The sequence below is a fragment of the Zonotrichia leucophrys genome, chromosome 12 (assembly GCF_028769735.1).
Source record: "Zonotrichia leucophrys gambelii isolate GWCS_2022_RI chromosome 12, RI_Zleu_2.0, whole genome shotgun sequence".
Taxonomy (NCBI): Eukaryota; Metazoa; Chordata; class Aves; order Passeriformes; family Passerellidae; genus Zonotrichia; species Zonotrichia leucophrys.
In genome coordinates this window covers 19,042,493-19,062,035 of record NC_088182.1, presented here as the reverse complement: position 1 = coordinate 19,062,035, position 19,543 = coordinate 19,042,493, and the positions used below count along the sequence as shown (strand labels likewise).

Genomic DNA, 19,543 nt, shown 5'->3' with positions numbered 1-19,543 from the left:
ACTTGTGCCCATGGCTTCCCCTGAGACGACTGCTGGTCACTTCTTGCTGAGCAGCTGAGAGGCCATACGCAGCCCTCTGTCCTGTGCAGGTGCATGTGACAAAACTCAAATAACATGCAGCCCCCTGTACCTCAAGATGAGGTCCAGAGTACACAATCCTCTTATATCTACTCATATTTCATTTCTCCTTACTGGTGGAAATAATCACTAGATACAAAATTGCTAAATCCCACAAACTCCACAGAAGCAAAGACAAACCCAAAACAGAGGGTACTCTCCCCTTTCAAGATGGCATCTGCCACAGGCAACCATGTTTAGGGAGACAAAGGGAAAATGCAGTCAGGCTTCCTCTCTGCTTATCTCTCCAACAGCAAAGGTGGCTGGCACTTTCCACAGGTGATACTTAGCAAACAGCTACAACTCATGGAGAGACTTTGCCACACTGGAGCAGAGGACAGCAAGGCAAATCAAGGCAAAGCAAGGCAAAGCAAAGCAGCTGGGCTGGGTGACTTGGTGCCTTTTTGCCTCAGCTGGGCGCTGCTGGCAAGCTGTGGGCAACTTAGACTGGAGCAGAGCCACTCTGTTCCTTATGCACAGCACTGGTGACAGGCACTCCTGGAATTTGCCTTGAGGCAGGCCAAGATGCAAGAGAGGAACAAAAGGGAGGGGGAAAAAGAAAAGCCCCAAAGATTCTGCCTTGAGCAAAGATAACAAGGCAAGAGGGGTCTGCCTGAGAGACCCCTGACTTTGAAAAGGGGTCTTTGCACCTTGCATGTCAACTTTCATCCATGGCACTGGATCTTAAAGAGACAGTAATAAGTTTGGGCACAGATAGATATGGACTACAATAACATCTTGAGTTACCCAGGACACATGCTTATTTGAAGTGAGCCAGTCTTCCTTCCTGCCCTTTCCCAGGCTCAGCTTGCCCTCACACTTGTCTCCTCCTGCTCATTACAGCTGCAAGTCACACTCCATGCCATTACCCAAGTGCAGGGTACAGGGTCTGTGTACAGAGTAGAGGCTCTTGCTTTGCCTGTGCTCCCACCTGGCTTCTCTGCAGACTGCAGTCCCTTAAGGGGTGGGAGGGGGTGGCCCTGGCTGGCAGGTGACCCCCTCATCCTGCTGCCCACTCCCACTCCCTCAGGGGGACAGGAGAGAGACTCACAAAGGCATGAGAAAACACTCATGGGTCAAGACACAGACGGTTTAACAAGGGAAAGAAGCTCTCCCAGGAAACACTTCCTCATATCACACTGTGGCCAAGGATGGCAGGAAACTCTGCGGACCATTGAGCCCAAGCCCTTCTCCAAGCAGAGTCACCTATAGCCCAGCTCAGGGGGTCGTTCAAGAATGATAGATAATTTAAAAAGCATAAGCATGGCAACAAAAAACTGCCTGAGTGTGGCCTTGGCATGTCTGAAATCTTCAATTCCAACCTCATCCCATTACATTTTGAATGCATAAGTAATTACCCAAAGTGTAGCGTAGTGGCAATATCTAATGCAAAATGTTTAATTTTGACCCTTTTAAAGCTGTGAAGCATAGTACTGATGTCCATCTAATACTAGAAACCTCTGCTACTTCTTTGAGGGAAAGAGTCTCTTCTACATGGGTAAGTCTGATTAAAATAACACACAGTTCAAAATTGATGCTTGTTTTATTAGAATACCAGATAACATGAAATTCACAATTTATGACACTTAAGCATCAAAATCCTAAAGTTTCTTGCTTTATTCCAAAACTTCTAAGATGTGAAGAAAAACCCAACATGTTGTTCTAACCCAACATCTTCAGAATGTTACTTTGAAAGCATTAGCAAAGTAGAATTTAATTTAAAACACTTAATAGCTGAGATAAGCAATGCTTGGAGAAAGGTTTACAATGCTTACAGAAGAAACAGTGCAACCCAATATTCATACTACAAATCTACCTTTCCACAACAATTAGTACTTCCAGGTCAGTTTTTTCCACCAAAAAGATGTTGTAGTGGCGAAAAGATGATGCTGGGGAAACAGTAACAACAAGAAGAGCACGTTAGACTTAAAATACTTCTCTGAATATCGGGAAAAAAGCTGATTTCTGTGCGGAAGGATAAAATGCTAGTACATAACAATACAGAGGGAAACTGAAAAAAATAGAGGAAACATTGAATAGTTGTGCACTAATGGTCTGGTCTCAGTCATTAAAGGAATGGCACATTTTACAATTAACAAGGAGTTTTACTTTTGAAAAAAAAAAAAAAAAAACCAAAAACCAGCAGCTGCCAATATCCACCTGGTTCTGTGCAGTGATGGATGGCACCCACAGGATCCAGCCTCAGCAGCATGAGAGAACTCCTTGGGCCAATCAGCAGATGTCTGAACAGTGACACTTATTTCCATTTAAAATGGTGCCTTTGGGAGTCAAAGTCCAGATTTGTTCAATGGCCAAATAAAGTTCACATGCAGCTTCATGGGGCTGACGATCTGTCCAGGAAGACCCTTTTAGCTGGCACTTGCAGCTGAGAAAAGCCACTTTGTATAATGGCTGTGATGGAGATTCAGTCACCCTCTCTCATCAGGAGTTTTTCCCAAAGACAGCTCAGAAGAGGAAGATTTAGTGGTAATGCTGCCCCTTAGCATGAAATAAAATGACATCCCTTTTTTTTTGCCTTGGGAGACTTTGGTTTAACCACAGAAAAAATGTCTCCGTCCTTCAAAATTATGGAGAACAACCTGGCACTGCCAGAATCAGCCTTTAACACAGGCTTGGACAGAGCCAGGACTGCCTCTGCTCATCAGTGTAGGATTAGTACCTTCTCCAGAACTGTGAGAGACCTCTTCCTTCTGACTTCATGTTTCCTTTCTTTCCTGTTTGGTCCACTTGCTGCAGCAGCTGCACTGCACCCTCAGCCTGACTGACTGCTCTTTTTTGTTCAAGGGCAAATTCCACAGGCCCGCCTGTAAGAAACAGCAGCAAGAACAAAACCACAACCTCGCTCTCTACACACTCCTCGTGTATCCAGGGGAATGAAACTCAGTGGAAACCAGGAATTCCTTACTCACAGAAACTCAGTTGATCACAGTCTTTAGTAAGGGATGCTGTGCTGAACTCAAGCTCATTTGCTTTGGAGGAATTCTAAAAGGAAAAGTAACACAAGAACTATTACATAATACTAAGTTCGATTGTACAGAGATTTTTGTTAGCTTGCTTCCTAAAAGTATTAAAAGGCAAGGTTTAAGTCTTTGTTGTGTGGTTTCATTTGGGGATTTTTTTCTGTTACAATGAGGACTTTCTTCACCAAGGCATTTTTACACCTCCTTCACAAGGACATTACATAAAGCTATAATTTATTTAGAAGATTTTAGCATACCAGATAGTGAACTAATAGTAGCTATGGAAGAGGCAGAGATTTCAAAAAACATGAACAGAAGAGCTGTGGGAAACGACAGCCCATGGACAGTGCAGGCCCCTGGAAATTCATCCTTCTAGGACATGGTCCTGGGACACAGACTTAATTCGGAAGGGTCAAAAATGAAAAGTTCCAGAAGCAAGAGGTGGGCCAGGAATACCCATTAGGAAGGTGATCAACAACACAAAGTACCACACAAAACAAAATAAGCATATAGAAACACAGCAAAATCAGCAGGTAAGCTTCTAAAAGAGAGTAAACCCTAAAACAACGACAGGTCCTAATGGTGTTTCCCTTGCACTAATCTCAGAACCATTTCGGTTGGAAAAGCCTTTTAAGATTGAGTCCAGCTGCTAACCCGCCATTGCCAAGGCCATCACTAAACCATGTCCCCAAATGCCACATCTAAGCTCAGGTTAACACAAAATTCCAAGCCTCTGATGGCCTGAGATCTTTGCAGTTTAGTCTGAGAGCATTAACTAAGTTAGGAAAATTCTCTGGAGAGACAGGATGAGTCTCTTTATTTGACTCTCACTGGTGCACTGTGTAAGTGAAGACATGCAGGTTTGACCACATTCATCCTGACCAGATGTCACCATCACAGGCCTGGGAGACATTTGGATGACAGCTGAAAATGCTGTCTATTGAACAGTCATGTGCCTGAGGAAATTCTTTGCTCCTCATTCCAAATCCAACATCCCTAAGTCGATCCCACACATACTACATAGACAGATTTCCTTCCTGTTTAATGAAACCCTTCCCTTTTTGAGAAGCATTATGAAATAACAGGTGGATTTGAAACCAAAGCCACACACTGTTGATAAACTGAGAAGAAGCCTTGGAAGAACAACCAGAAAAACTCCAACAAAATATAGGAGCTACTGACATGTTTTTATCCTAAACCGAATCTTTCTTCTCATCCTGAATTAAAAGGAAAAAAATCAAACAAAACCCAAATGGAAAGCATGTCGCAGAAATATTTGGCTTTCATCTTCTAAAAATGCATGTTAGGACTTAAGAAGAGGACTTCTGCCCATGATTTCACACAGTACTTGTGACACCTGATCTGGTGTTTATCAACAGAACAGTCTGTGTCCAGACAACCCTCTCAGTTTAAGAGTGCCTTAACTAGTGCAATTTCGAGGACAAGTCATGATGTCACAAGCAGCTGTTCCAGAGAAGGTTCTTTTCACCTGGATTGGTATTTACTGAGTTATTTTTATCACAGTCCCAGTTTACCTGGAAAGTGCTCATGACATGCCCTCCCACATTAGTTAACACAAGAAGAACTTAGCGTAACGTCTGCCAACTGTCATACTGTTTCTCAGAGTCCAAGCTGCTAATCTGGAGCTCCAGCATTCAAGGACTCTAATGTCTTGAAAACTGTATAAACAACAGAAGAATTCTGGAGACATTGATTATAGCAAAGTGGAGAACAAAAGAAGCATCTTTCAGAAAATGATCCTTATCTCACCAACAGTGTTTGCAGTACCTGAGGAAAGAAGCCAGAGAGGGCATGTGTAGAGACCTGTCACTTATACTGCAAAGATAAGCAGAGGGGAGGGCAGGAAAAGGGATACAAGTTTTACAGACAAATAAACCTGCTTTTTTTAGGTAAGTTACTCTTTACTGAATGCTCCCAAGGAGTTATTAGTCAGTCTTCTTCCTATCCTGCAAATTCAACAAACCTGTCAAAAAACCCTGTTCTAAAATAATGTATTTGGCTTCTTTTGTGAGCAAACCCAAGAGAAATGTGTTTGCTTCCTTGAAAAAAATTCTCTTCCAAAAAGCTAGAGAGGGGGAAAAAGCCAGAAAAGTGATAGTGTAGCATCAGAATGGGTATCCAGAAAATATATGAAGTGCATTTGGGAGGATGTGCAACATCTAGGAGGACACAGGTGTTAGGGTGTGACTAAGAGCAGCTCTATCTGAGCAGGCTTGGAGAATCTTCTCCTCCTAACAAGGTCTTTGGAGAACACAGAGCAACAGCCAATCCCTCCGGAACAATCCTGTCATGAATCTGCCTTCTGGTGACGTAGTGAGAAAAGGCATGGCACTGTTTCAGGAACAGGGTGATGCCTGCACAGCCATCAGCAGAGAGAGGGACACTGGTGGGGAGTGGCACATGGTCACAGCAACGCCAGTGACAAGATGCCAGCACTCACTGTTGGCCCTTTGTGGAGTTCTCCATAAAGGGGCATGTGAGATGACAGAGGACTGGAGTCCTGGAGAGAAGGCAGGGCATCCCTCAGGCTCACCTCTCAGAGGCTGAGCTTACCCCTATGCTTGTAGCTTGACAATCAGAAAAGTTTGCGTAATCTCAAAAAAAATATAACTCATCCCTTTGTTAAGTCTCGTAAGGAGTCAAAAATGATGAGGGCGATGCAGGGAAAAAGGGGACAAATTACCTGCAGGCATTTTTATGCTTGCCACTGTAAGGGTCCAGGACTAAATAGGTGATGTTGTTTCTTTCTGAATTTTCCGTAGCTTACCTTTTCAAATCCTTGCTCTGCTTTACTCATGTGGTGAACACAGTCAGCTCCAGTTCTAAAGAAAAGTAAGTAAAAACTGAGTTTACAAAAAGGAAGCAGCGACTCCAAGTACTTCACTAGAAACAAGGACTTTAGTAGACTCTACTCAACAAGATATATACCCTTAATCTATATTTGTACTCATGTTTCAAAGTCTTCCTTAAAAATGGAAATATGCACTCATTCTGCTTTTCTACTATTGGGAAGGATGAAAGTTTGACAAGAAAATCTCACAGACATGTATGCTTGGCAGAAAGATTTTTAAATGTAGAGTCTGATGAAGGAATAGAGATGGAAGCAAATTTTGATATAGAAGAAAAGAATTGCTGAGCCAGTCTTACTGGATAAACAAGAAGGCAAAGGGGTTAGTCAGAAGGGGTTTTTATGACTTAGAGCAAAAGATAAACCCACCTCAAACAAGAAGATCTTTTTACCAAGCAGAAAGATAGCACAGGCAAACAAGTCAGCAAAGTTGCAAGTAGGAAAAAGGTCTCAGAATTTTCCACTGCAAGAAAACTGAAAAACAATTTCTAGCCTAAACTGTAATGTACTAACTTTTAGTGATTGGAGAATAGTAACATGAATATGGTAATTACAGTAGTTATGATAGGCTATAGATAATAGTTAAGGTATACATTGGTTCTACTGTACTAAGATGCTAAGCAAAGAAAAGTATATAATGCAATGTAAGCAAAACCAAAGGGTCTCCAGGCCTGCCTGCAGCTGGAGCTGACATCTGTAGGCACAGGCTCTGTCACCCACAATCCTGGACTGCTGTAACGTCTTGGATGGAATAAACTGCATTTTGGAGAGCTGCCTGGAGTCCCACGTCTCTCATTTAGGCTCTTACATTCTACGATGACAAACAAGCAGTTAAAGAGAAAAAGCATTACATGAAAAGGGGGATGAGCATAGAGTTGAGAAAGCTTGTGAATCCCACAAGGTTACACGGGCAGGTAGTAAAGAACCACAGAAAGATCTTGCTAGACTTGGTCATGGGGCATTAAAATGGCAGAGGAAACTCCATATGGGGAAGTATGAAGGGATGCATGTGCATAAAAACCACCCTGGCTTCACTTGAGGTGATGAGAATCACTGGAAGTGCCACTTGGAGATTCTGAGTTCTCAACACTCAGTGGCACCCCAAGAAAATCCAAATCCCCCAAGACAATTCAGGAGCAAAAGAGATTGTCCAGAAAGAAGACAGAGAGCTGGTCTCATTGCAGCAGACACACTCCTTCCTGGGGCAGGGAAGATGCTCAGCCTGAATGAGCTCTTCAATCTAACAGTCTAACTGGAAAAAATGACAGAAGGTTTGAAGCTAGTGCTCACCAATTTGATTTTGAATTCAAGCATACACTTAAGAATTACGGATTGTTCTAATCATAACTGCTGTGGCAAGATTCAGGACCTAAAGAGAACTGCCAGACTGGATCATGAAATAGCCCTTTTTGACCTTGTATTTTATTAATCTACAACTTGTGTCTTTGGCTAAAAGAAATAAAATTCTGAATCCTGGGCTCATTCCTCCCTCATATTCAACAGTTGTACTGTGAGTAGAAACAGGCCAGGGGGATGGGGGTGGGATTAAAGGAGTACATTTGCATGAGCAGGAAAAGAACTGGCTTCAGACTTTGTTAATATCTCTGCATGAAACACGCTTGGGAATTGGGTAGGATATAAGGCACCAAGGTAGATGATTGGATATAGTCTGTACATGGGAGGGGAAAGGTGCGCACTGATGGATCCAGGACTGTTTGCCACAAACTTGTGAGGATTCAGCATAGGTATAGATTTTCTTCTTTTAAAAAAATACACTCTAAGAAGAAAGAAGTCTGCCAGCCTGCAAGTAACACTGGATATCTGAGAGGTAGTCAAGAACTAAGCACAAGGTTCACCAAGAGCCAGCCCTGTACCCTCATGCGGAAGAGTGATTCATCTGAGCTGAGTGATTCACCCTGAGCTGAATTAGGCAGAGCTTTGCCAAACCATTGCCCTCAAGCAGTGACCTTTCCCCTCTGCTCAAGGCTGCTGAGGCCCCTCTGCCCCAGTATGGACTGAAAATCCCAGTACATGAGTGGACTCACAGCAAAGGGCCACATGCAAACATGATGATGGGATTGGGGAATTTTTTTTTCAAATGGAGAAGCTTTAAGAGACGAGGCTGTTTAGTCTGGAGAAGGCTTGGATGGGATCTAACCAATGTACACCTGATGGGAGGAAATGAAGAACAGAGAGCCAGACTCTCCTCAACCTTCTTGTCTTCTGGCAGGACAAGAGGTAAACAGCACAGACTACAAAACATGAAATTAAATTTGAACACAAGAAAAACCTTTTTGACTGGAATTGTGGTCATAGACTGCAAGTGGCTCTCCACAGTTGTGGTGGTTCCACCCTCACAGTCTGAGGGAACTTGCTTTGGGTGACCTTGCTTGAGCAGAAGGGGTCTGAACCTTGATATCAAAGGACCTGTCCAACCTCAACCATTCTGTAAAATCCAGTGATAGAGATCTACTTGGAAATCACCATGAGAAGTTTAGCTACTGAAGAAATATGGTGAAGTTGTGTGAGAATACTCACACAATGCATGCAATTTCATGAGACTTTAAAGCACTTGGAAAAGAGCAAGTTCCAAGGTGTTGCCATCAGCCTCAAGCCAAGAGGGCAGCATTTATCAGCTGGCTCAATGGAGCAGGCTGGGAGGCAGGTGGAAAACTGCTTCCAGTTCTTCCCTTGCCGTCCTAGACTCAGGTGTGCAAGCCAGTGCACTGCTCTGTCTGGCCGCTGAGCTATCACCTCACTGTGACTCAAAAGGTGATGTGAACACAGAGGAGTTAAACAGGCAGAGCTCTGGTCAATAGCATGGGAACTTGGAAAGTACGGGACCACTTTTTTCCCGATATGAGCAATGATGCTTAGATTCTGTTAGCCAAGGAAGAAAAGGAAGAAGGAAAATGGGGCAAAGGATTGCACAGAAATGAAGCATGAAGAAGGTACAAGAGACATTAGGAATATTAGTATGTGTCCTGGGAGACTCTTTTGCAGTCAACTTACCTGTCCATACAGGACTGTGGGCATGAGGTATCATCTCTAATTTCCACTCTTCTTCTCTTCACTGCTTCTTTCATTGCAGTACTTTCTGACATTTCATTTCTTTTCCTGACCTTCAAAGGATTGCAAGTTTGGTATTGGTAACAATTGATTTTGACTTTTCTATTTTAGAACAAAATTCCTAGTACATTCATATTTTGCAAAAATTTTTCTGCTTATACTCTGAAAACAAAGAAAAAAAGGATTCAAGACTAAAACAAGCACTGGGAGGTCAGCCAGAGAATTATGCTCAATAGTTTTAAACAAAGTATTTCTTTCTAGGAACATCCTATTTTGTCCATTTTCAGAGGACTGCCAAGGAATGTAATAGCAGGAATGCAGAGATAGAAAAAATTCTTTAGGGGAATTTGGACACTTCCTTGGGGGAATTTGGATTTGAATTATTCTTCATTAATTCACTTCAGACACTTACTATATTGAAAATAATCCTATCCTGAACTCTCATTACACAAAAACTTCTCAAATAAGCATAACTTTGCTGTTTATGACACATTACCTAGGGAACTACTTAATTACTCAGAAATATCAACCTCACAGATTCTTCCAGGGATGAAAACACTGGACAGCTCACTCAGTCAGGCTTGCAGAAAATCCACAGAACTGAAGGCAGCAGGCTCTTAGGTCCTGATACAGGACTGCTTTCCAAGCTCAGCAGAACTGTCAGAAGAATGTCTTTCCCCTTGGTTCTACATGAGAATTCGGTGCCACTTTACACTGCCTAACTCCTAGTGGTAGAACTCTAGCATTGCCTTAAGGCATAGATTCTGTTTCTCAAGAATACTTAGAACATAAATTAAACAACAAAATAAAACCAAATGCACAACTTACAAGCTCATCACTGCCCTTGTTTACTTCTTTACCTGCAACAGAAGTATAAAACTTCGTGAATATTTGGACTCAACTTTCTTTAACCAACTGAAAAGTACATTTTTGCAGTGCAATTTCTCTTCCAGAAGCAAGATAAACTACTGTGAAACAGTCTGGACCTGCATATGATACACTGAAATAGAAAACGTTCAAATACAGCTCTTTCTGAACTGGAATTCCTGGCTATGAACACCAGATATCATTGGGATGGGACAACTGCTTGTCTTAAAGAAGTCAAAGGTATCTTCAGAAGAGAAGGGCCTGAAAACCAGTTAGCATCTCACTGTGCTTTGGGCACCAGATGGAAGATGAAAGGACATCTGGATCACAGCCTCTAGAGAATACTGGCCAGCTGTAGGATGTATGGGATTCACACATATTTCCCTGAAGAAAAATCCCCACCAAGAGAAATGTGAGACGTCAAGTCTGAAAGTAACAGTGCCTTACACTGCTCCTAATTTTAGAATAGCAATGCTGTACAACTATCTGCATAAGGCAATTAAATACTGCAGCAGGTGTGCAGGGAAGTGAGTGAACTCTCCATGGTTAGAAGTCTTTACATCCAGACATGGTATGTTTGATAGGAAATGCAAACAGGCAAGACTAAGAAAGTTGGCCATCTTATAAAGATCCCATTATCTGCTAGGCAGTCATTAAAGAAAAACAGTAAGTTTTTCCAGAGACTGATAATCACAACAGGAAACACTTTAAATATTCAGTTTTCACATCAGGGGAGTTTTAATGTAGAGTCCTACAGAGTCCTTAGCTGTGTCTTGAGGTTTTTCAGAGAATTCATAGAAAACCTGGAAACTGTGACACTGATAAAGTGAAAATGTTGGCTAATTGTATAATAGATATTATTAACATGATTACTATCATTTGTTTTTTACAAAAATCTATTATTTCTTTAGGAACATAGCAACAAAGAGTGTGATTTTCTATGTCAACAAATGTAGTAGACTGACAAAAAAATGAAGGTTGGGAGCCACTGGGCATAGCTTCACAAAAATACCAGCAAAAGAGTCACCAGTGGTTGGAAAGACAAAGGGGAATTCAGGGAATTTTAGACAAGCAATATGAGACAGTAAGGAACACCCTCTTAAGCACTATTTCAAACTCATGGTACAGGCATCCCACATGCAGTTTTGCTCTCCGATTCAGATACAGTGACAAAGGAAAAGAGAAAAGCAAGACATAGATCATAGATGTTTACAGAAATTACCCAAACATAATCACAGTGACTTACCACAAGATATATTTCCCTGGAATGAGTTCAATTCTAGATACAACGTACAAATGTAGGGATAAGGCATGAGATGGACATTCTCATGTTTGAATTTCATTTTTGATACTTGCTCCCATTTACTCAAATCTGAGAAGAATGGTAAGACCAAAAAACACAACACTAACATTTCAAGGAAACATGAGTCCTGAAAATGTCTTCTAAAGCTTCAGAAATCACAGCACACTGTACATGTGCACAAGGGAGCAAATACAACCTGTTCTATGAACTTGTGAAACTGCACTAGTAACACACTACACGAAATACTTATCCATATTTATTTATCCACACTGTCCCATCAGTCACCTGTATTAATAGTGTTCTGTTCCCTTAATTGTGCTTGCCTTCAGTACTGACACTCTCCTGAAAAAGCTAACCCACGGCCTTCCAAACCTATAAATAAAAAAAACCTTTTCAACAGTCTTTCGAATTAAAAAGGAATTATTTTAAAATTTTATTTAAAAATTAAAAAGGATTTGGATTCATAGAAGCAGCATGTCCTGGTTTGAAAAGGAAGTGAGTTTTTCAGGATGCTGTGGTCAGACCAATAGGTGCTCAGATTTGAACATTGGCACCTGGTGTGGCCACTGAGGACATAGGACGCCTCTGAGAACACAGGGGGTTAAAAGCAGAGAACTCAGGGGGAAGCTCTCTTGGGTTCCGTCCATGAAGGAGGTCAGAGCTGCCCTGCCTGGCTGCGGGCTGGGTGCGGGAGGGGAAGCCATGTGGCCAGGTGAGGTGAGCCGGGCCTTGGACTGAGAAGGGAGGTGATGGTCCCTGAAGGATGGAAGGGTGGAGGAGCACTGAGAGGCATTGGGCAGCCCCTCCCCCAGGAGAGAGAGAGAGACAGAGCCCGTGCCTGTGCGTGTGCCAGCTTGAAATTTGATAGCACGGCCAGCTGAGAAGGAAAAGGGGGGGGTACAGCAAGATGGTGCCCGGCAGGGCAGCGTGGGAGTTCTGGACAGGCAGAACCTGAGATTTTTAACCCTTTTCTTGGGTGATGGAAACCTAACAAAGGCTGATCCTCCTGGAGTTGAATGAGAAGAGAGGTAGAGATGAGATAAGAGGAAATGGGCCAATGTGATGCAAGTTTGTGCAAGTGAAAGATGTCCAAGATAAGTTGAGAAGAATCCTAGGTGGAAGGAGATGATGGAGTGGCCTTTGGCTGGACTTGTATAGCCATGGATAGAACCATTTTTCCTGTGACACAGAGACTGCCTTTAGCAGGAGGCAATGGCTTGGAACCAAGAGAGTGCAGTGATGTTATATGAAGGAGTGCATGAACAGAGACGACGGGTGAGGAGGGTGGTGGTGTCCTCCATCTTCAGGGAAGAAGATCTCTGTTCTTGAGACCCCCTCGGCCCCATGGGGTGAAATTTGGGGGGACAGGTGTCCCAAAAGTGAGGGACTGTGCTTTTTTTGGAATTGGGCAAAGCATCCTCAAAAGGGGAACCCTAGAAGCAGCCCTGGTCCATGTGCAATGGTGAGAGCACTGGGCATGAAAGGAAGATGTCACGATGGCAGATGATCTCCAGGTGGTGCCACGTGTGACATGGAAACACAAGAGGTCTCGAATGTGTTTCCAGGGGAAGCCTATGGCACAAGAGGGACTCCTCTCTCCTTGATGAACCAAGAATTAATTATCTAAAGGGTGGTGACGGACTGAGAGTTGGTGATCTGAGGGGTGGTAACGGAACTGAGAATCCAAGGTTCTGTACTACTATAATGTATTGGAAATTTGGTGGGGGGAGGAGGAATGTTTTTAGAGGGTTTTCATTCTGAGTTCTGTGTGTGGTTTTTTTTATATATAGCTGTAGGTTAATAAAGTTTTTTTTCTTTATTTCTAAGTTGGAGCCTGCTTTGCTGTATTCCTGGTCACATCTCACAGCAGACAACAGGGAGAATATATTTTCATGGGGGCACTGGCATTGCGCCAGTGTCAAACCATGACACAGCATCATTAAATTTACTTCACAGTTCAAAACAGGGGAAAAAAGATAATTGACATGACAGCCATTCCTTCATGTGAGTGCAGTTCTGACATGCAGGAGCTTCTGCTTGGAAGGTCAAATGGTGCTGGACATAAGTCTCCTTACACACCTCTGATCTCAGGGAGAAACAGGTGAAATGAATACTGTTAGTCCTCATTTGCTAGCAGAAACTAAAGTCTTGGGGACAGAAGACGATGAAACATTGATACAATCAGTTCCTTTCAGGACTGAAACTGCCTGATTTTTAGCTTGAGGGACTCATCATTGGGGATTAACAAAGACACTGTCACTCTACAGAGAGGAGCCCGACACACCAACTGTCAGACAACCCCTCATGCCAGGCCTCTGAGCTCACAGTTCTCTTCCAGGCCCAGTGCTGGGCGAGCATGTGGACGGACTTACAAGTTCTAGAAATACAAGTTTGTAAACCAAACACTCTTCAATACACAGACAGAACTGGTTGAGCTTTAGAGCAAACTAATAAGGTTGGTTGGATTGGGCGTCTTCTGTATAACGATGCTCTTGGCTACCTCATCTTCTTGACTCTAATGTAAGTAAGTTGCTGTCATATGTACCTGCTTCGGACAGAGAAAAAGGATGGCCTCATTTCTCATTCCATTATGCCTGCTATTAGGAGGCATAATGCAGTCTTCTAAGACAGGAGGGGAATGCCTCAGAGGTTTTCATTACTCCAGGGCACTCAGAATCACAGGAAGTGATGCCAGATCTGATCCAAAAATGGACACACCTTTAGGACTGGAAAACACTAACATTTAACTGGATTACTTTTCTCTTCAACAAAAGTCTCAGGAGAGTAAATTCTCAACCTAATACACAGCAGCAACTACAAGAGAAATACTAACAGTTACCATCTCTTTTATCAAGTGATTGTCACTTTAAATTAAAAATCTGCAGAATATGTAGCAGACACGACTAAATTCTGTCCAGTTGCCCAAGCCAGAAGAAAAAAAATGAAGGCCACTTAAGTATTCTGATGATAGAACACCTAGAAAGAGGAGAGCCTGTAGTACAGCCACTAGCTAGAATAATCCAATGTCAAATGCCTCAGCACTTCTGTATCAAAAGTGAAATCCTGGGAAACTACACTCCTCAAAACCTGTGCTTCTATATGACTATGCTGTGCAATTGCACACAGCTTTTACAGCACTGTCTGTGGACAGCAGGCCAGACTGACAGCAGCTCAATGCCTCTGCAAACTTTAGGGAAGACAGAAAAGATCTGTTGACTGGTCCCATAGGGGTGAGAGGCATGAGTGCAGTAAAGTGAATACTGTGCCGATGACATTTGCTTCACAATTGTTTCTAGGCTTCAAGGACTGAAGAGGGAACCAGGATAACTGGATGACAATCCTGCAGGCTTTGTGTGTTTAAAAGCCAGTCTGGACTTCCAATTATCTTAGCTCAACTACTGCTTCTTGTAAAGCTCACTCTGTGAGGTACTTTTTGCTTTTCTCAGCCATCTCTGTGGAGACATGAGTGCAGATTCACACTTGCTCCAGTCCTCCATCCCCAAAGGCTCATGATGGCTTGAGGGACCTAACAACAAATATGTGAGTTTCCCTGCTCATGAGCCAGCATTGCTGGGCCTGTAAGGAGTGTTTTACATTCCACGAACCTTTGGGAACAATGCACCGGCTGTGCTTCTGAGCACATGAGATGGGCTTCCTGGCACTTTATGTATACCTTTGTTTGCTCTGGCTAAACCTGATTTGGAACACAGGGCTGTTTGGATGAAAACACTGCAAAACACTCTTGTCACATCAGTTCTCTGGTGAAGGCAACACCTGAAGTGCTCACAATACCTTCAGCCAATGTCAAACGGCAAAGATTGAAGTAGTACTACTCCAGCTAAAGAACTACACACTCCTACACATAAATGTTGACTTATGCAATGCCCAAAAGATACAAGTCATTGAATCTTTTCTTTTTTGAGTAGGACAGAAAGGATACATGGAAAGACGGTGAAGTGGTCTGTAGAAAATGGATGTAAATCATCAAGATTTCCAAGGATTACTCGAATCACTTCCTGGAGAGGCCAAAAAATAAACAAAGGAAAAATATTAAAAACATAATGACAATTCCACTGTCAAGTACACTTTCAAGACTTGGGGAAAAATTAACATTACTTTACAGTTTGCATGAATCGTGGAAGACCAGGTTCTAGGCCTTTCCTCCTCCCCTTCTTCTCCCCACTCCCTCTCGCCATTTTAGCGTGTACTGCACTGACAGACTCAGAGAAATTTAGGTGAATGAGTACCTTAACCTTGAATAAACATAGAAGAATTACTATGGAAAATGGGGGTGGTGCTTTTAAATTTAAGGAGTGTAATTTAATTTTTCCAGCAAAACACACACAGCATTTACTTACTCCTCTTTCTCTGAATATTGACCCAAATCAGTTATAAGGCAAATGCAGTTAAGCCCCAACAAACTCCTCTACAAACACAAAACATTTTCTAGTAATACCTTTCAACATTTTCAAAAGTGAAAAAAATTGTACTTCTTCATATAAATTAAAATCAGCACATTTCCTTCATTAAGGTTTTCAATGCCATTACTTTACTTTGAAGTTTTTTAGAAATTAAGTAATAGGGAGGAGCATTTTTAAGCAGGCAGTATATTTGTTTCAATTTCTTAGAAATGGTAGGGACCTTCTTCTGTGTCAGGAAGAAGATGACAACAACACAACTCATCCATTGTAACCATCAGTTTGTGCTTGGACACAAAGCAATGGCATCATTAAAAGAACACTCATTGGTTCAACAGTTGCAAGGAAAGCACATGCAATTTAGCATTTGATTAGCCTCCATCGAGCCAGCTCACCATACTGCCACAGCTCCTGAAAAACCAAGAGGGATTAACAGCTAAATCAAGTCTGACAACTTGAAAGTTTCGAGGTTGAGACTGAAATCCTGGGAAAGAGCTCCTGCAAGAATGACTCTGAAGAGGAATCAGACAGGAATTGGGTGCAACTAGCTCAAGAAAGAGGAGTTTCCCTTTGTCCAATTTCAACAGTCAGTAGCTTCTATAGAATATTTCAAACAAAAGCATGACTCTTCTACACTAAATTTTGCCTGTTGAGGAACATTTTTCATTTGTGTGGTTGTTTTTTTTTTGTTTGTTTGTTTGGTTGGTTTTTTTTTATGCTCAGATTCTCCAGGGAAGTTCCCCCTATGTTCCCCATTGCTCACACTTGAAATGCTGCATTTGAAAAAATGTTCTCAGTCCTGTAACAACCATATTATTTGTTTAGACTAACACCCATCTGAAGTCTTATGGACCTGCCTCAGCTCCTACCTCCAACTCCTTGGCAGCGCTTTCAGTGAGACTGAGATTGGGAGAGCTGTGAAACAAAGAGAGAATTGGAACCATCCCAGTCAAAATGCAATGAAGTTACATTTCAAATAAGAGTTTAAACAGAAACAAAACATAATTTCCACTGAACAGGAAAAAATACTTAGTGGGCAGATTAATTCCTAACCTATTACTCATAAAAAACATCCCTTGTTCACAAGGATTGTTCCGTGTGACCCTTCTATCCACTTGCCTTTTGTTTTTTAAGGTTGCGTATTAACTCACTGCCACATGCAGCCAACAAACAGCAGACTGACTTCTTGGCTTTAACACACATACCTGTTGAAGCTGCCATACCGGATTTTAAATTTGTACACATGCCTGCCAGCATGAAGAAATCTTGTTTCGGGCAATGGATAGGTGAATGGTTTCAACGACATCTCTCTCTCTCCCTGAACGCCAGACTAGGAAAGCAGGACAGTCAAAGGTTAATTCCTAAAACCCCTCACCACATCTCTTTCTGTCGTATGGAAAGATTATATGCAGTTTTTCTTCCAGGGGACATTTGCAGAGAGAACTCTCCTACCAGTCAGCAAACGGCTGATCTGAGTGTCCCGTGTCAATAGCGCTGTGTTTTTGAGCAGGATCCGAGGACAGGCCTAGAGCAGACGGTCACCTCGTCTTCAGCGGCACTGCCCTGCAATTGCCTCTGCCGAGGTCCCTGAAGCTCTACGGGACTCGTGCTACGGGGATGGCAAGCCTCCTTTCCGTCCCCCGCCCCCGCCCCCGACTCCTCCGCGGAGCCCTGTGGGGCCCGCGTCCGGCACCGGATGCGAAGGAAGCCGCGGATCCTGGCTACCCCTGAGAGTCCGGCCCGCAAGAACTCATTCCTCTCCACTCCCACCGCACGTCCCCGGTGCCCCCCGGCCGCTGCAGCAGCAGCGAGCAGTGCCCGGCCGCCCCCGGGGTGGGGCGGAGAGCCCAGGCCCTCTGGTGCAAGGCCGGGCCCTGCTGCGGACGCCGGCACAGCGTCTGGCCTGCCAGACGCGACATACCGCCCCCTTTCCCGAGTCGGGGGAGGCCTGGAAGGCCTCCGGACAGCTCCAGCGCCTACCGGCCACCCTCCGCTCCACGTCCAGTGGTCCCACTGTGCCCACCAAGCCCTCGCGTATGGCGGGGCCGAGCCGGGGCTGCGGTGCCGAGCACAGCCAAACCGATCCAAATGGAGCCGAACCAATGAGAGCCTAGCCGAACCTAGTGGAGCACAACCGAACAGAGCCAAATGGAGACGAACCAAGAGCAGCCCAGCCGAGCCCAGTTAAGTCCGGCTGCAGATAGGGAGGGGAGGCATGGCCCAGAACGGGTCCGCAGCTCTGCAGCCCCTTTCCTCGGAGGGGTAGCGGGACCGGACATCCGGCTGGTGGGTGCTGGAGTTGGCCGGGGTGCTGAGGTGGCATTTCAGATGAGGCAGAGGCACCAGGAGGCTCCAGGAGGCACTAGACCTGCGGCGAGAGGGGCTAGGGCTCGATCCTTAGCTCATACAGCACTTCTTTCTTTTCCCTTTCTGACTCACACAGCTCCCTGCTCCACTTCTGTTGCTTCCTGTTGTCCGCCCTTTATATAGCTGGAATATTTTATATACTACATCTCTTTAAGAAAGACTGGAATTGAAAGATCGTTCCTTTTCTCACAGTGTTAATTGTGACGGTGTTCACAGGGGTTCCATCCTCACAGGATGAGGGAAGAAGAGAGGAGGATTTGACTCCATGTTTCAGAAGGCTTGATTTATTGTTTTATGATATATATTACATTAAAAGTATACTAAAAGAATAGAAGAAAAGGTTAGAAGGCTAGGCTAAGAATAGAAAGGAAAGAATCATAACAAAGGCAGCTGTCTCGGACTTTCTGTCCGAGCCAGCTGGGCTGTGATTGGCCATTAATTATAAACATCCAAGATGGGCCAATCAAAGACCCACCTGTTACATTCCACAGCAGCAGATAACCATTGTTTACATTTTGTTCCTGAGGCCTCTCAGCTTCTCAGGAGGAAAAATCCTAAGGAAAGGATTTTTCATGAAAAGATGTCTGTGACAGTTAATATCCAGGGACTGATACAGCATCCCTTGCTGTTCAGTCAGTGAGGTGAAGTCCACTTCCTATAAGTAGTGGCATGATGGTACCCCTCAGCATTGGTAAAGACATGATGTAGAGAATAATTCAGCAGCTGCTGAACAATTTTGAATTTATTTTCACTGTCTTTTGGCCTAAAAAAAAAGCAAAATAAGCTTAGGGAGTCAGGAAGTAAATTGATGCATTGATTTCATGCACAGGCAGGAAATTGGCAACTACCAATGTTCAAGCAAGCAGATAACGCAGTGGAAAACACGCCTTCACTAACTACTCTAACCTTCTCTAAAGATGCTGAGCCCACCCTTCTGGGTGCATCTCAGCAAAAAGGGCTATGTCCTGTTTGAACTGCTCTTCAATAGCAAATGAGAGGCTCTAAGTTGGCTTTACAGTAAAACAGCACCCTCAGGAATCCCTCCAAGAAATCCTTGGGGCACACCAAGGGAGTCCTCAACACTAATGGATCTTGCAGCTAGGCAGAGTCCCATCTTGCCACAGTGTCACAAACTGATGCCTGAAAATTAGGCAAGAAAACAGTAGTCCATAGTATAGGGCCTACGGAGCAGGTATTTGTTTAATTGATGCCAGGAGTGAGGGGGATAGCTCCACCACAAACTCACTTGTCCATTCTTTGCACAGTACTACAATTATACTTTTTTACATAAGATGTATATGATACTTTTCTAACCTTCATATTGCAATGTATTTTCTAATTATACGATTATGTAAGCCCTTGTAGCACATGCGCAGTTTCTACATGAGGTGATCTTCAGGCTCCTGGTTGTTGCTTTGGATGAAGGCTTGTAAGTCGTCCTGGGGTTTGAATTTTTCACCTCTGTTTTCGGTGCAAACTGTATAAGATTGTCTGCTCAAAGAGCCATTGGTTAGCTTTTGCAGTTAGCTTGTTTTGCTAAATTTGCTAAATT

The 19,543-nt window shown here is 43.5% G+C and overlaps 1 protein-coding gene across 4 annotated transcripts; it reads right to left on the bottom strand.

Annotated features, from left to right (window-relative positions):
- Positions 1-1,645: 1,645 nt before the first annotated feature.
- On the bottom strand, positions 1,646-17,908 carry MAJIN (membrane anchored junction protein). 4 transcript variants are annotated; one of them, XM_064723932.1, is made up of 11 exons: positions 17,077-17,221; positions 16,830-16,954; positions 16,494-16,539; positions 15,147-15,222; positions 11,150-11,275; positions 9,865-9,896; positions 8,980-9,089; positions 5,887-5,941; positions 3,048-3,120; positions 2,798-2,942; positions 1,646-2,006 (listed from the first exon to the last, which is right to left on the bottom strand). In XM_064723932.1, exons 2-11 carry the CDS (start codon positions 16,928-16,930, stop codon positions 1,961-1,963), a joined length of 810 nt encoding a protein of 269 aa, XP_064580002.1. In that variant the 5' UTR covers positions 16,931-16,954; positions 17,077-17,221; the 3' UTR covers positions 1,646-1,960. The 4 variants fall into 4 exon arrangements, with proteins under 4 accessions (XP_064580002.1, XP_064580001.1, XP_064580003.1 ...); XM_064723931.1 differs by lacking the exon at positions 17,077-17,221 and adding an exon at positions 17,785-17,908 and having other exon boundaries at positions 1,719-2,006; XM_064723933.1 differs by lacking the exon at positions 17,077-17,221 and adding an exon at positions 17,605-17,852 and having other exon boundaries at positions 1,719-2,006.
- Positions 17,909-19,543: the final 1,635 nt, after the last annotated feature.